Below are 16,088 nucleotides of genomic sequence, written 5' to 3' on the forward strand. Positions count from 1 at the left end.
GCCAGCTCAATGGGGCTCCGCTCGCTGCTGACACACAGGTCCCAGGGCATCTCTGCATTTGGGTCGAGGTTTTAACAGCAGCAGAGCAGCGTGGTCTGCAACTGGTTTCCTTCCTGCAGGGTTCTAGAGGGTTCTGGCACACGCACTGTACCTATGTATCAAAGACTAGCCAGGCTCTGGCTGGTGATTTTCAGTTTTCTCCCCTTGGTGGTGGTCCTGGAGGGCCTCAGCAATACCAGTGCCAAGCCCTTGATGCAGAGGCCAGGGCAGCCCCACCTTCCCCAGAAGCCTGGCTCCTGTGGCCATGGCCAGCCCGAGGCACCCCAGGCTTGAGTCTTGCTCACCTCGTCCTGCGTCTGGGGCTCTGCCAGCTCAGCCGCAGCCACCTCTGAGCCCAGCGTTCCCCTCTGAGCTGAGCCATCCTCTAGAGAAAATGCAGCCAAGGAGTTATTTATGAGCCAAGGTCCGGATCAGCACGTGCTTGTTATTCATTGCAAGGGTTTCCTCCCTGCGGCTAGTGGGCCCCGTGCTGGCTTCATGCACACGCAGGTCACTCGGAGAGCTGGTGACGTCCTCAAGCATCTGGCACCAAACTTTCAAAAAACAATAAATGAAAACAATTCTCTTTGCACATCACCCCCCTATCACCCAAAAATGCAGATTTTGAAATAGATATTCAAAATTTATTTATTTTTTTAGCAGAAAGCTAAACCCATCCAGCTGTCACCTCTGAAATTCTGGACCTCATCATCGTGACCTCTCCTTGAAGACTGGAATGAGTGTGTCATACCGAGAAGAAACCCCCACAAAGATAAACACTGATACAGTGAGCAGATAACTGTTTATTATTGCACGTAATCCAGCAGAACAACTGACAGAAAACTTCGGACAGCAGTACACAGATTGTAGTACACAGCTTGCAAAATCTGTGATGAAAGTAATTTTGTGTGAAGAGTGAAATGTATCTGCATCTTTGTAAGACCTGAAAAGTATAACACAATATCCTATTCAGTTTTGAAAGCATGCAGTTTGAGGTAAATCTGTTATTTTGCATCTAAGAAAACGAAATCCCTAAGGGGCTATATATATATGTCTATATATCCATGTCTCAGTGCGATATGGATATATTTATATGTCACATAAAAGCAAATCTACCTACGTTTCTCAGAATGTTAATAGGAGGAAAGCACATTACCGAGTGCACATCACATGCATAAAAAAAATTGGGGCAGGAGGGGGGAGAATTACCTTAGCATTGTTGAAAAAAAGATCCTTCTTTGTGCTTAGTGATAAATAAAAGCCCCTCAGGTCTCTCAACGGAAATTGTCTTGGTAGCTAATAAAAGCAGTTGGCATGTTGAAACTGCAGAGCTGGCAGGTGAGGGCCAGCAAACGGGGATAAAATGCCAAAGGCAGCAGAGCCTGGGGTTTGCAATACATTTATATTTAAGAAAAAGAAAAAAAAGAAAGAAGCAAATTGCAACTAAACTACGCTCTGTGGAAGTGTAGATGATGCTGCACAGCTTTCTCAGGACTGGTACAGCCACATTGCTTTTAGGAAGGGATCACATTCGCTTCTCCCACAGTGAACACCATGTACTTGCTACTGTGGCAATGTTCCTGAGCTGAATAAGGTTAAAAAATAAACTTGGTTCACAAAGAAAACTACTGAATTATTCTCACTCTCTTATATCATAATTAGAGTAGATAAATTAGGCAGGCTCTGCCCTGTGTCTCCAGTCCGTGTAAACTCCTGCCTGTCTGCTGCCCTGGCTCTGAAACCCTTTCAGACTGACCTTTGGAGCAGACTGGCCATCTGTTTTTTTCCTTACCCAACATTTCCCGTTCTTTCCAGTCCCTCAGGTTTTCCCACCCAGTCCTGTGCTGTGGGACTTCAGGATACACAGAGGTGCACAACCAGCTATAAATAACATTTCCGATTAACTTAAAAAGAGATAGAAAATACATATTGCTCTTAAAAGAAGGAAGAAACATGTCCAAGCACTCAGCCTCACACTAAACTGTAACTTCATCTGTGCCGACTTTCTAAGCTCGCACTGCTAAGGATCAAAGCAGGTCACGGTGGAAACATCTCCTTCAAAAGGTCACTCTCTGTCGCAGCTTTGGCAAGAATTGGTACAAACTGCCTCGGCTTCTAAGCCTCACACACGAGAACAACAGCAAGAATCGCCCCTCTGTGCTCTACCACTGCTGAAAGTCTGGCTGCTGTGTATTTCTGAGCCTGCCACCCAAACGCACTGGAGTCACTCAGGTTTCTGCATCTTTTTTCTTTCAGGAATAACCTCACCTCTCCCATGACAGCCACCCTGCATCCTCTGGCTGGAAAGTCTGTTCACTCTGTCTCAGTGAAAGAGCAGCACTCGAGCCCCCTCGCAGTCCAGCGCTTCGAGGGGGAGGAATCTGCAGGTGTACAGGGGTATTTGTCAGTAAGTACCTCCTTTAAATTGTAACTTGCACCATTTTCATAGGAAAAAAAGGGGGGGGGGGAGCAAAGGGGCAAATTCAGCACATCTATTTCCTTTCCCGTTACAGTGGGAAGTCACCCACTGCAAGACGCTTCCGCACGGAGCATTGCCGGTGGCAGGAGAGCGCTGGGATGGTGCTTGGGCCCTAAACGGGCACCATCTCCACCCGCAGCACCCCTGGGTGCACCAACAGCCTCGGATCAGCCAGCCCCTCGCACCCCACCCCGCAGCCCCTGAGCGCGGCACGTCGGCGGGCACGGGCAGGCCTCTGGTTACACTTCAACAAGCCCAACGTCAACTTGCTCCCCTCTCTCTCAGTCCTCCATAGGCGGAATACAGCTCCAGACGACGGGGAAAGGAAAGACTTTTTGCTCGTCCCTTTGGATGACATCTGAGCGCGGAGGGCGACGGTGTCCAGCCCTAGCCGTGGCGCGGCTCTCATGAGTCATTTTGGTTGTCTATTGCTTCATTTTCAGGCCATGGATGACATTCTTTGGGAAATCTCTGACACTGAGTCAAACCAAGGGAGTTACACAACATATCACAGTGCATGGATAAGACCTTCTCACTCATTTTCCTACAGCTAAAGATAAATCCCTCATCCCTGGCCTGACAGGACAGTTGATGGCTTTGGTGAGAACAATTTAAGGCAATTGCTATTTTACACAAAGAAGAGAAGGAGGTTGAATTGCAGAAATCCTGTTTTTTTCTTGGTAGATTGCAGAGGCCAGCCACAGCCTGGGAGCAGGGAGACTGAACTGATCTTCAGGCACTTTTGTTTAAGGTTCATGTTTGCAGTGCAACCTTGGGATCTCAAGTCCTCCTCTTAGGTGTTTCCGGGTGACTGAGATTTAATCCCCACCAAGGTCTCTGGTCTCCAAGAGCAGCAACGCCTGTCCCAGACACAAATGAATGGGAGAGTCAAAGAGGAGCAAAACACACGACTGACACACAGACACTGCTGTCTGCACAGCTTTCATCTCTGCAGGTTGAGAGAGGAATAATACAGCAAAGAAAGCAGTGCTCAGCAGAGCTATTTCATGCCCGAGGAAGGCAGCCCAATACCCTCACTGGAGCATGGGAGACGCATCTCACATTATGTTCATGTGAGGCCCAGTGGTCATGTTCAGCCCTGATGTTTGCTTCTTTTTCCCCAATATTTGAATGCAAGGTGACAGAAATCTTGAGCCCAAGGTGACACATTCTTGTGTTTAGGAACTCTTCAGGCACAAGAAACCTCACAAGATTTTGTTGCCACCAAATCCAAATGCAAGCCCTCATCCTAATTCAGGTGGAAGACCTGAGCTCCAGTTTAACCTTAGTAAGACACACCTCAGCTCACACTGATCTTTAGAAACTCAACTACCTAACAGTGGCAGAAACAGCACTGGTGCGAATAGAGCTGCAAATCTCACAGGTTCACATTCTCTTTGTGTGTTCCTGCCTCTTGTTGCACTGAATACCAAGGAATACTGCAAGGCACAAGTTACCTGGCCATAGAAGAGTAAATTGAAAGTGTTTCTTGCAGCATTAATTGCAGAAAACAAATTTCAAATTTAACATCACACATTCTTGTACTGGAGTTCTTGCTCTGAGAACCATGTCCTTCCAACCGGGAAGGTAAAACCGTGGGATTGTAGCCAATCAAAACAGTTTGACCTTTTAACTTTGAGAAATCAAGAACTATCCACTGAAATTATTCCACAAGCCACTCTTGGGACAAACAAGGGATAACTGAGAATCTTAATGCAAGCTAATTGCATCTATTGAGTAAATGCCTGTGTGTTTTCACCAGCAGTGCACCCATCGGTGAATGAATTGTGTAGGCTTTAAAACTAGTCAACTATCCACAGTGAGGTCTACAAATTGAGGATAAAATCTCATTGCTCTTCTTACCTTGTCCGAAGGGCACCTCATGTCAAAAAATGGACAAATAGGATGGCCAGACCAATGTTCAGTAAGATGACCATGCAGATCACGATTGTGTTAGGTCCCTGAAAGAAAAACCCAAATCAGAGTATTATATTCCACAGCTTCATGGTGAGGAGACAGACAGAGTGGCCTTGATTCTCCTATTCAAAAATATCAGTAACACCAACTCCCAATGCACAAGTGTCTGGCCTGAATTTCAAACTAGTTGAATCTATCAATCCCTGCTCCTATTTCCTCCCTGCAAACTCCTTCACTGCTAGCTTGTGCTGAGGCTAAATCAAACTAGAGACTCTGGCCACATGCATGTACACTGCCATTTCAACCTGTTCCTCCCAATTCCTTTCTTCACCCTATACATCACCCCAAACGTCATCTATGTTTGTAAAGTTTCTGCATTTGAGATGAACAACTCCATCTGTATGAGATTCTTCTAATCTCAGAACAAAATACTTCCAAGCAGTGCTTCTCTAAAGTCACACTGGGATTGTTCACATCAGGACTGTGGGAACAAGCAGGCTAATAAAACGTGGTTTTACAGCTGTATTCGCTCACACCAAAATGAATTTGAGGGACTATTTTTTACACCTGGGAAATCAAATGGTGATTCAATACCATGGATCAGTTCATAAGGTGCCCCTACTGTAAGAGTAAAATTAATGGGGAAAAAAATGCTCAGCTTCTTTTTCCTGTCCTACATGTTCCCCCACATTTTTCAGACCCATGGAAAGGGGAGAGAAAAAGAGAAAAATGTAATTAAAAATGTCTGTTTTCCTCAAATTTTGGAATTGCAGATTTATCTCACTGCATCCACCATGGAAACCCTCATGGCTGGGGACAGAGGAAGGACAGGAGGAAATGTCCTTCTGCAGCCTCCCAGATCCCAAGGGACTCTCCAGACTGAGCAGTGTGGGAAAAGTTTCCTAAGGTATTTGTAAGGTCCCTGAGGCCCCATGCAGCTGGGCTGGAGGCTGGGCGGCCCCAGGGCTGACCCCAAACTCTCTGGGCTGTGTGAGGCCAGGGGCTGGAGACCAGCCTTTTCCTGCACCTTCCCAAACAAAATGCATGTCCCAAAACACATTTAAAGCCCATCTTGAGCAAAACCCTGGAGGGTGGAAAGGTGGTGGGAGAGGTAAAAATGGAGAATTTCCTCCAAAAAGCTTCAGAACCCCAAAAGGAGCCCCAAGGAGGAGCACTGCAGCCCTGAGACCACAGTCTCTGGGCCCTTCGGGTATCCTGGGGAGAGAATAAGCAGGGGGAAAAAAAAAACAACAACGCAATTCCTGTGACAGAAAAGGCAACAGAGCTGCTGCTGTCCCTGGAGTGTCCCGCCTTGCCCCAAAATGTGCCACACATCACCTCGTCGCACTCCTCTGCATCCGGCGGCAGCGGGGCCGGGCTCCGCTTGGCCCCCGCCTTGTGCTCCGTCCTCCCTGGTGCCCGGCCCTCAGTCTTTCTGTCAGCGGGCTCGTTCCTGCCCGCCACCCTGCGCTCGGGGCTGGGGCGCTGTTTCGCCTCCTTGGGCCGCGGCTGGGCCTCCTTCGGCCGCGGCTGCTCTGCCTTGGCCTCTGCTCGTGGCGCCGGCTTCTCCTCCGGCTCCCGTGGTGGGACCGGGGTGCCCCCGTGACGCTGGGGCTCCCCCCGGCTCTCCGGGGAGGGTGGCCTGTGGTGCTCGGGGAACGGCTCCTCCTCATAGTCTGTGGTGGGGGAGACCGAGGAGGTCCTGACGGCGTAGCTGTGGTAGCCCTTGAAGAGCTCGACGTCGGGCTCGCGCGCCATGCGCTGCAGCGGCCCGATCTCCATCTGCTCTGCCGGCCTCCCCGCGCCCCGCGAGGCCGGCCTGGCCTCGCCATCGGCGGCCCCGCCGCCCGCCTCGCCCCAGCTGCCCGGCCGCAGGCCTCCATCCTGCCGGGCGGCCGCCTTGGCCCGCTTGGCCTCCGGCGGGGTGGCGGCGGGGCTGGGGGCCGGGCTGTGGCGGCGGCGGGGGGCCGCGTCCTCCTCGTGCAGCTGGGGGCTCTCGGGAGGCGTGGGGGGCGGCGGGGCACCCTCGGGCCGTGGCGGCGGCGCCGCCTCCTCCATGTTGATGGTGTGCTCCGTGTTCTCTATGATCTCCTGCAGCAGCCTCCGCTTCTGGTACTCGGGGCCTGCGGAGAGAGGGGTTGGTGGGAGAGGGTCCGGGGGGGCCGCGGAGGCTGGGGCAGGGGCTCAGCGAGGCCCTGGCGCCATGCACCTCTGCAACCTGAATGGAGAGCAAAGCACCCCAGCCCAAACACAGAGATCTCAGCACCCTGTTGTCACCTGCCCCCCCAAAACAACTCCGGCTGCCTCAAGCTGCGTTTTTATCGCTGCGAATTCATCCTGTGCTTTTCTCCAGGGCAGGACAAGCTCCCAAGTGAGGGGAGTGAGGCTGCATTTTTCCATTGCCTGCCTGAGCCTGTTTCCAAAAGGGATTCCCTGTGGTGGTGGATGCCCGCCCTGCACTGTCCTGCAGGGAGGAGCAGGCCTGCAGCTCCAGCTGCGTCAAGAACCAGTGAAAGTCTGCAGCCCAGCTTTTTGTGGTTTGGAGCCACGCAGAAGGATTATCCTGGGCCTTAAGGGGATCAAGCTCCCAGCCAAGCTTTGGTTTGTTTGTTTTTTGTTTTGTTTTGTTTTTTCCCATCTGGGAAATTTCAGTATGGCTAATAGTGTGAACACTTAGAAAGTTATACACGGAGGTGCTCTGCTTCCTCAGGAAAGGCAGGTACCCCCAGATGATCTATCTTTTATCCCTCTCTTTGGGAAAAACATATTTTTCATGCGTGGAGCAGGGCTGGCAGTGAGAGCCAGTCCTCTAGGCACTGACCCGGGCACCAGCAAAATCACCCGGGACTATCACACAAGGTCACTCAGGGCTTCGGGTTTCATTCTGGCCTCATCTCCCATGCTGACTTGTCAGCTCTTAGCAACGTTGCCGTCACTTCAATTATTCGTGTATCATTAAATCTTTACTTCTTGTTAACCCTGGGTCATGTCTGCAGAGCAAATCACTGCTCAGCTAGGGTCTGAGGAAATCAGCCAGAGCCTGACACTGAGGGCAGCCCATCACTCTGGGCTGCTGGCAGAGCAAAATCCAGCAGGGACTGACCAGGAAAGTTTTTCTGAACAACAGCCGTGCACAGTGCCCTGCACAGTGGGACCTGTGCAGGGACAGGGGTCGCTGTGCATCCCCGCAATGCCCAGAGCAAATGAGAATAACATGAGCCTGCTCCTTATGGGCATCGTGGGGTCACAAAGCAGCATGTCCAAGAGCAAAGCACCTGGGTTTGGAAATGGCATTGTCCCCATTCTGCTGAATCCAAGAGGGGTGCAGACATAGAGGGCTTGCTGCGTGCTCCTGAACAGCACAGACCCTGGAGCTGCACTGTCCCCAGCTGCCTCACAGTTCCTCCTTGTGTCTCCTCCACCCCAAGGACTAACACAGACTTGAGCCTGGTCTGGAAATTGGAGCTTGGTACTTCATCCCCTCTAATAAATCAGTGGTGTGATTTGCATGCTGCTAACTCCTGCCCACTCAGGGCAATGACTCTGCTCTGAGGGGGCAGCGGGGAGAGAGGGCACTGCTTTTAGCTGCTCTGCCCTGCCTGCACGCTCCCGTCAATCAGCAGGCAACCCATTCAGGGCCGTTTATTTCTGGCCGCAAATGGATTATTTGGAAGCCTTTTCAACAGTTGTTCAGACTCCTCAGAATAGCCTGCCTGCAGCCCTGCGCTCCTTGCTATCTCCTGGTGCTTTCTTCTCCTCCTGAATAATTCACACCAAAAGCCCCGGCTGCCTGGAGGGCACTGCACGGCCCAGTCCTCCTCCCCTCCCCAGCCTCTGCTTCTGCCTCACCTCCTTCACCTCCCAGCACATTTCAGCAAGGACGTTCATTGGCTTTCATCCCTCCCCTCTAAGCTGTTAGGCTGATATTCGAAATGAAACCCAGGGCTAAATACTTAGTAAAGACGTGAGGCTTGCTGAGCAGGACTGTCCCATCCCAAACACAGGAATAGCAGGGAGAAATGCAGCTGCCAAACACTGCTAGGCTCTCCTGGCTGGGAGGTCAGATGTCACAAGTTCTAGCAAAATCCCAGGGTGGATTTCTGCCTTTTTGCTCCCGGATGGTGCTGCCTTGCAAGAAGAGACATCTCCCCTTGTTGTGCTCTGATTACAAAGTGAATGTAAAGATTATAAAGGATCATAGAAGATAAATGTGCACCAGCCTCATACACGGCCACAGAATGAGGCCAGGACCAAGTAAAGGCACACATATGGGCAGTGAGAGCATTCAGGCACCTGAGGAGCCAGGAGCAGAGGACAGGCTGCTTCAGGCATTTTGCAGAGCCAGTTTCATTTGTCTCATTCAATTGCCACGGGTGGAAAAAGTAATCTAGCCAGATGTCAAAAACCTCCCAACAGGAATTCCAGTTTCCTTTGCCTCCGGGCTATAAATACGCCAGTGTGCAAAGGGTGAATGCGGATCTGTGACTGGCAGCTGAGGGGCTTATGCCAGGATCAAGTGACGTGTAGCTATTGTTAAGTGAAGTGTCACACGCTGGCTCGTGCCCGTGCCCAGGCGCTGCGGTGGTTCCCAGCTCCAAGCCGGCTCTGAGAGCCCCGCGGTGCGGCGGGGAGGAAGGGGCAGCCCTTGCAGAGCTGCATCTCCCCAGGGCGAGGTGGGCATCCAGGGAATTTCGGCAGATCTGTCAATGTGGTTGCTTCCCCAGCCAAACGCCGGGTGTGTGCTGTTCCCTGCTCCTGGGCTGGGGTGTAGTTCTGTGACCTGGAGGCACTGAAGGCAAAGCAGTAGTGGGCAGCACGGTTTGCTGAGCAGGAGTCACAGCGTTTGGCTCCTGTCCCCAGTTTTGCCACTGTGATGGCTGTGGGACGCTTGTTCCAGGTAACAAAACCAGATAATAAGAAAGATAAAATAAAAATGTAGGCATTTGGATCCCTGTTTTCTGCTCTGTTATTACCTTCCCTCTCCAGAAAGGGAAGCTTTCCAAGAAGAAAACTGCTCTGCCTAGCTTGGTCTAGGGAAAGGTAATGGCATTCACAGTGCTGCTTCGTTACACTTCTATCCACTGGTCCCCAGTGCTTGGTCGCAAAGAAGGAACCTCCTGAGTGTTTTCTCAGCCAAATAATTAGCTGTGATGCTATCAAATAAATAGGAAATAAGGGAAGTAGTACTTTGCATTATCAACTTTCTTACAGGATATTACAGCCGCTAATTAGCCAAGGCTGATGGTACGCTGGTGCAGTGTGGGGTCCCACAGGATACTGGCTATGAGTCAATGTGCAAAGCTGTTCCAAGAAAAAGCCACAGTGGCTCGAGGGACGCATCTGCAGGAGCTCTGCAGGCAGACCTGAGCTTGCTGCCTGCCCTGCCAGGTGCTGGGAGGGCTTCAGGGTGGGGAGGAACACACAGGGAAGCTGAGGGGCTGTGGGTTTTTCCGTATTGTAACGTTTCACAGCAGGTAAAACAGCAGTGCAAAAGAGCAAATCACCCCCATGAAGGGGCTGGCTGAACCTGTGTGACAGAGGATTTAGGATAGACAGGAGAGCAGCGTGCTGAGCTATAAAGCGGCTGAAACTTTTGAACAGATTCCCCAAAGAAAGTGCAAAATCCCTCTTAGAAGATGCCTCTGGTCTTACCTGGCTGGTAGAAGTCTGGGGAGAGCTCCCTGGCCATCATCCTGGCTATGCCCGACTCGTTGTTAGCTGCCTGAGCTGCCTGCTCAGACCCTTCAGCCTTGGCCTTGGCATGAGCTGTCCTGCAGAGGGAAGAGGAGATGGCAGTGAGCATCGTCTGAGCCGACATCAGCCTGGCTCAAGCAGCAGACTCCGGCCAGCAGCAGAATCAAATCAGCTCCTGCACTCAAGGAGCAAAGACCAGAGACAGCCAGGCTGGATGGGGCTTTGGACAACCTGGTCTAGAGGTGTCTGAGTTGGAATTAGGTGATCTTTAGATCTTTACAAGGTCCCTTCCAACCCAAACTGCTCTATGATTCTCGACAAGTAAGGGGCACAAAAGTTTAAGGCTAAGGTGTGACAGTTGCACTTAGCCGTGCAAGCAAAGGAGGCAGGGATATTTGCAAACAGGGCAGGTGCATTTGCAGACAGGAGCATGTTTAGGTGTTGCAGCAAGGCAGCAGGTGTTGCCAACAGGACTGCCACCGTGCTGCACTGCACAGAAATGCTGGCTCAGAGGAATGCCTAAAGCACCTTTCCAGGGGTCTTTGGGGTGCAGAGGAGTAACAAAGCGATGGCTGAGCACCGCTGCACTGCCACTGGCCCGGAGCGAGCTACTGCACCTCTCCAGCAGCAGCACGCTGCACATGTTTTACACCAAATCTCTATTTGAACTCTCCAGCAAACAAATCCAGCCCATCCAAGGGCTCCTTTGCTTGCAGCAGCCCAGGAGCTGCTCTCACCGGGGCACAAGCGCCAGGGAAGGCAGAGCCATTGCGTTCCTTGCAGCCTGGCTCCCTGAGTCCTCTCTGCTCCTTCCCGGCATGTCTCCTCCTTGCTCCCTAAAGCTATCCGAGCTATTTCGCTGGCCGGCTGTCGTATTCCTCACATGCCTCGTGCTCAGGGCCCTGTGATCTTTACGCTAAAAGCAGGGCTAGCTTTGCAGCCCAGCTGCTCGCAGTCTGGGAGGGAGCTGACTTCAAACAGCAAGACAGCACCTTCAAAATACGGGAGGGCAAAGCACCGTGTGCTCAGCTGCTCCGCTCCACCCGCAGCTTGAGGAGACTTTGCTTTCCCCGTGCTCTCAGTAACGCTTCCCAAGGCTCCCTGGGTCTCCCCTGCTGCACGTAACAGAGCACACGCTGACTGCATCAGTGCAAACCTGCGTATTTTGGTGTAGACACACTGTTAGCAGCCCTCAAACACTAACTCACCAACTCTTTCTGAATTTAATAAGGTCATACGATGGCTGTCGAGCTATTTAATGGCACCCAGCGACCATTTTCAGACGCGGATTGGAAGTTCTCATCCCCGCAGTGAAAACGCTCGAGAGGAATTTTTGGACTGCTGCGATGAGTCACGGTGCCCGGGTTAGTCCTTTTGCACTAATGGAGATGCAGCACGCAGACAAGACTTGTGTTACTCTGAACACTCGATGGGTGCAATGAAAAGGTGCTGGGAAGGTCGCTCTGAGAAGCTCAGAAAGGCACAAGGTGCACGCTCACGTACGTGCGTACAGGCACACGCCATTTCGGGTGGCTGTGGGGAAGGAATTAAACACAGGGCACGAATCCCAACTGATAGAGGCAGCGGTGTGACTTGACAGGGAGCTGAAAACACCGCTCAGGGGCCTGAGATAGAGCGGAGGGCACAGAGCTGCTGCGCCTGGGACCGCGTCTCTCTGGGATGCCATCCCCGTGCCACAGACGTGGCTCACCCCCGGGCTGCACTCACACATTATCTCCCTCTTTCTCTGCGGGCTGAGCTGCCTGGGATTGCTGTCATTCTTGGTCTTTTAATCCAGAATTATTGCAGCTCCTGAAACATCCAGAGAGGCTACGTGATGAGGCAGAAAACAGCAATTTTAAGCCACGGCTCGCATGCAGGAGGTCTGAAGCAGCTCTGAACAGAGACAGCACCTCCTTTTTTGGTAGCATATAATCAGCATGATTAATTCCACCGTGGTCTGGCAGGGGCTGTGGGGACGGTTCTGTGCTTTCCGTGCCTGGGGATCAGAGGGGGCTCGGCACGCCTCATCAAGCACAAGCCTGCATGACACCAGCCCCAGGAACAGGCTCGCCAAGTAGGGAGCCCAGCTCGTCACCCCGGCAGGATCTGCCCCGACCCTTGCCTTTGTCCTGCTGCTCTGGGAGGATGGGATTCACCATACAGGGATAAAATCCTCCTTTTCAGCCGCCTGCTGAGCGGGCTGAGGCTTTCCTGGCCACTTGTCAGCCCCCGCAGGGAATGGAGCAGTGCCTGGCAAGCAGAGGGAACCCTTCCGCAGGCCAAGAGGCGGTGAGGCCAGGGAAGACCCCGCGTTGCAGGAGCTGCTGTGATGATGCTGCAGGTGCCGAGCCACGCTGGGAGTCAGCACGGGGCCAAGCCTGGCAGGCTCTGCAATGAGCCCTCCTGCACACCCTGCAGCAGAGCCAGGAGCCGCTGCCAGCCCTGGGCTGTGGGGGCAGGTACCCAACTTTGGCATCCCTGGGGACGCAAGCTTCACGGCAGCTTCACTCTCCAAGACATACCTGACCTCTGCTCTCGTCCCCTGCTTGCAAAGCTGCCCAGGAGCGCTTGATTTGTGGGGACTGAGGCCAATGCAGCTGCAGCTTCAGGTCTGGCACCTCCAGCACACTGCACGTTGTGTCCCAGGAGAGGCAGTGGTGCAAGAGGGCTGCTGCCACAGGGCCCAGAGCTGGCCCCGACAGGGATGCTGACACCCTGTGCTCGGTCCTGCTGCTGCCGAGATCATTTAGTACAGCGGCAGCTGGGTGGTGAACGCCTGGGACACGGAGACACTGCTCAGCAATTTGAGTACGGCTCCCCAGGCACACATCCCTGGGGCACGAAGGCAGAGCACTCAGAGCCATCCGAAAATCCCTGCTGAGGGTTCAGTAATGTCGTGACAAAGCACAGCCTGAAGGGAAGGGCCCAGCCATAACAATAACATCTAGCTCTCACAGAGTACTTCTGAATTTTGTATTCACTCACGTGGCTGGCAGCGCCAGCTCGATGCAGAGCAAAACTTGGTCCCAGCAGCAAAGCAGCAGACAAACAACAGGCGGCCAGGAAGAGCCCAGGGCACACAACCAGCAACAAAAACCTCTCCCGGCCCGCAGCCCGGGGTCTGCAGCGGTAAAAGAAAGCTGAGACAGGTCTAAGGGTGATCTTTAAACATTACACATGACACAAATATGAGGAAAAGTTTCTTCTGAGGTTAAAATATGGTAAAAAACAAAGCAAAACAAAATACAACAAAACCAAACCCAAAAAACAGAATCAGCTTTTTCAAAAAGCAAATTGCTGGATTTTTATTATATGCATACAAAGTTGACACTTTCCAGGTAGCACTGTTTTACTGCCCTGCTGTGCTGCCAGCTCGTAGCCCTAAAGCCCTTCTGCAGAAAACAGCCCACGCAAACACCAGCAGAGGAGGAAGGTTGGTGATGGGGGGGATCAGGGAGAATTTTATGGCCCCCAGCAGCAGGATTCAGAGGCCCCTTTCCACAGCAATGCTGGAAAATGAACCGTGAGCACTAAACGTGCCCAAGTGGGGACAAGAACCACAAGGAGGGACTTTCAGAAACCAGTGCTGGTACTCCCCACCTGAGGTGAGGCAGCACGGAGCAGGGACAAGCGTTCCCTGGTGCCACCCGGAGCCATCTCAGGGCTCGCTGCGACTGCTGTGGGGCCGCTGCCTGCCCGCACAAGGATGCAGGAGGGTTAAACGCGGCAGCTGCTCCGCTTGCTCCCTTGGCACAGCTCTAATGCTCTAATCGTTTTTGTGTTAGCGTGTGGACAGAGCACCGCTGCCGTCCCTCCTGGCCCCGGCCCAGGAGCACTGCCCAGTTCGTTCCTCTGCCTGCTACCGAAATCCCCCACGGACACACGAGCCACAGCTGAGCGCAGCACTAACAGGTGAGACCCGAAGCCCAGCCGGCAAAGCTCATCTCTTCGGGCAGTTTACGGGGTTTTGCACATCCACAATGGATTAGCCTGCAAGCGAGATTGGAATTAGTGCAGAGTGCTGCAAATAGCAGAGGGGCTGGGGCACCTACAGGTGCGGCGGTGACCTTGCGGCTACCAACAGGGCAAGAGCTGAGCCCTGTGCCCCAGCTACTGCACGTCCGTGTATCAACAGAGACGAACCCATCCGGCACCATCCTTCCTTACCTGGGGTCTCCCTCTTCCCATTGATCCAGCAAACCCTTACGGGAAGGACCAGCTGAACACCTTCTACTTGTCACTCTCAAGATCATAATCCACCCCAAAAAAACCCAACCCCAACCCAAAAACATGGCCAAATGTAATTCACCAGTTCTAGGAAAGGAGGCTTTTGCTACACTCCACTCTCCTGGAAGCTGGTGTTTCCCTCCCCAGCCAAACCCTGCTTCAGCATCCAGCGGGGATCACTCAGAGAGATCCCTGAGCACTGCTGCCCCGGCAGGGGGGGCACAGCAGCATGCTGGGGGCGTGCAAAGGCTGGGTGGTGGGTCAGGGCCCTCAAGCCAGGTCCCATTTGTTGTGCAGGGCTTGTAGTGCTGACGTAGGGCAAATCCAGCACGCTCCACGGTCACACTCAGGGCATTTGGTCCTTCTGGAGGAATCTCAGATACTGGTCCGTCTTGGCAGGGATGCTCGCGGCACTCGGGAGGGATACGGGGAAAGCCGCAGACATGATTTTGCTGATGACAACGTGGTCCCTTCTGTGCTCACGTGGTGAGGGGGCAGGACACACAGACCCGAGCAGGACAGATGCTTGCTGGCTCCTCTGTTTTCCACACCACCATTGCACATGTGCCACCTCTCTGTCTGCACCATCCTTTTCTTCATGCATAGCCCCAGCCTGTCCCCTTTGCGCCTCTCTCTCCACCTCCACGCACACGCAGACACCAGCAAACCTCTGCTACCCTCATCTGCCTGTAACCACCCCACGGGACTGAAAACCCCTTTTTGGTTCATCTCTTGAGCCCTCCTTCCCTGCCCACAGTTACCTGACTGCATGTCCTGCTCTCAGGCCAGCTGTATAGCCCCCTGCCCTATTGCTCTGTTGGCTCCATCACTCGTGTGCACGAACCCACTCGGTTTAAACTCCGACATCCCCGGGGCTGAGTCTGTGCTGGTTTATTTTATGGACTGCGGGGTGTGATCTACATTGTGCATAAAGCAACACAAGCTGCCTCCTACAAGAAACACCCCCACACAGCTTTCAAGGAAATCCCAGAAGAGAAAGCATCCTGGCCTCGCGGAACAACCCTGCCGCCCGTCTCCTTCCTGGCAGCCAGCTCCTGAGATGCCCCGGGACTGCCACTCGCCGTACAGCAGTGGTGGCACCGGGTACCTGGGTGGATAAACGGCACCTCTCCTCCTTCCTACAGCACTAGGAGCACCGACAGCCTCCTGGGGCAGAAGAGCATCCTCCCCTGCTCTCAGCTTTAGGGGTGCCTGGCAGAGCTCGCTGCGACCCAACGAGCTCAGCGAGCATGAGCCTTTCTGATTACTTGGTGGATTTTTAAAATGCCAAAATGTTATCCTCAGCCCTAAATAGCTCAAAGCCACTTGCATCTTTCACCAAAGGATACTTCCCCTCAGAACAGCTAAAGTAACATTAATCTCCCAGCAGACAGACCTGCAGCTGTCTGCAAGACAATGACAGCCTACAGAGCCCGGCCCTGCAGCAAGAGCATCGCAGGGGCATTTCTGGGGAAAAACAGGAGATTTGCAGCTGCCAGCTGGACACCCGGGGTGTTTTTTGGTCTGTCCTTCTCCATCCTGTCTGGGCAGAGCCAGGTGTGGAGCTGGCTGAGCCAGAGGAGTGGGCTGACCCAAGGGAACAGCAGGGCTCGCTTGCTTCAAGGAAGCCCAGCCCAAGCCCGGAGCTCTGCCAAACAGGTGGCATTCACAGTCTGAGCGGGTTTTACCTGGCTGCCAGCCCTGGACTGGGTCAGAAAGTGGGCATTCT

The 16,088-nt window shown here is 53.1% G+C and overlaps 1 protein-coding gene across 1 annotated transcript in view; it reads right to left on the reverse strand.

Moving 5' to 3' along the window:
• Positions 1-857: 857 nt before the first annotated feature.
• The window catches only part of JPH2 (junctophilin 2), a 29,240-nt gene continuing 14,009 nt past the window's right edge, over positions 858-16,088 (reverse strand). The window contains exons 3-6 of the mRNA XM_084296776.1: positions 10,088-10,206; positions 5,774-6,558; positions 4,382-4,479; positions 858-3,378 (exon numbers count right to left, since the gene is read on the reverse strand). Of these exons, the coding sequence (XP_084152902.1) occupies positions 4,399-4,479; positions 5,774-6,558; positions 10,088-10,206 (985 nt within the window). The 3' untranslated portion in view covers positions 858-3,378; positions 4,382-4,398. The remainder of the gene's footprint in view (positions 3,379-4,381; positions 4,480-5,773; positions 6,559-10,087; positions 10,207-16,088) is intronic.

Source organism: Netta rufina (assembly GCF_964035555.1).
Source record: "Netta rufina genome assembly, chromosome: 16".
NCBI classification, from domain to species: domain Eukaryota; kingdom Metazoa; phylum Chordata; class Aves; order Anseriformes; family Anatidae; genus Netta; species Netta rufina.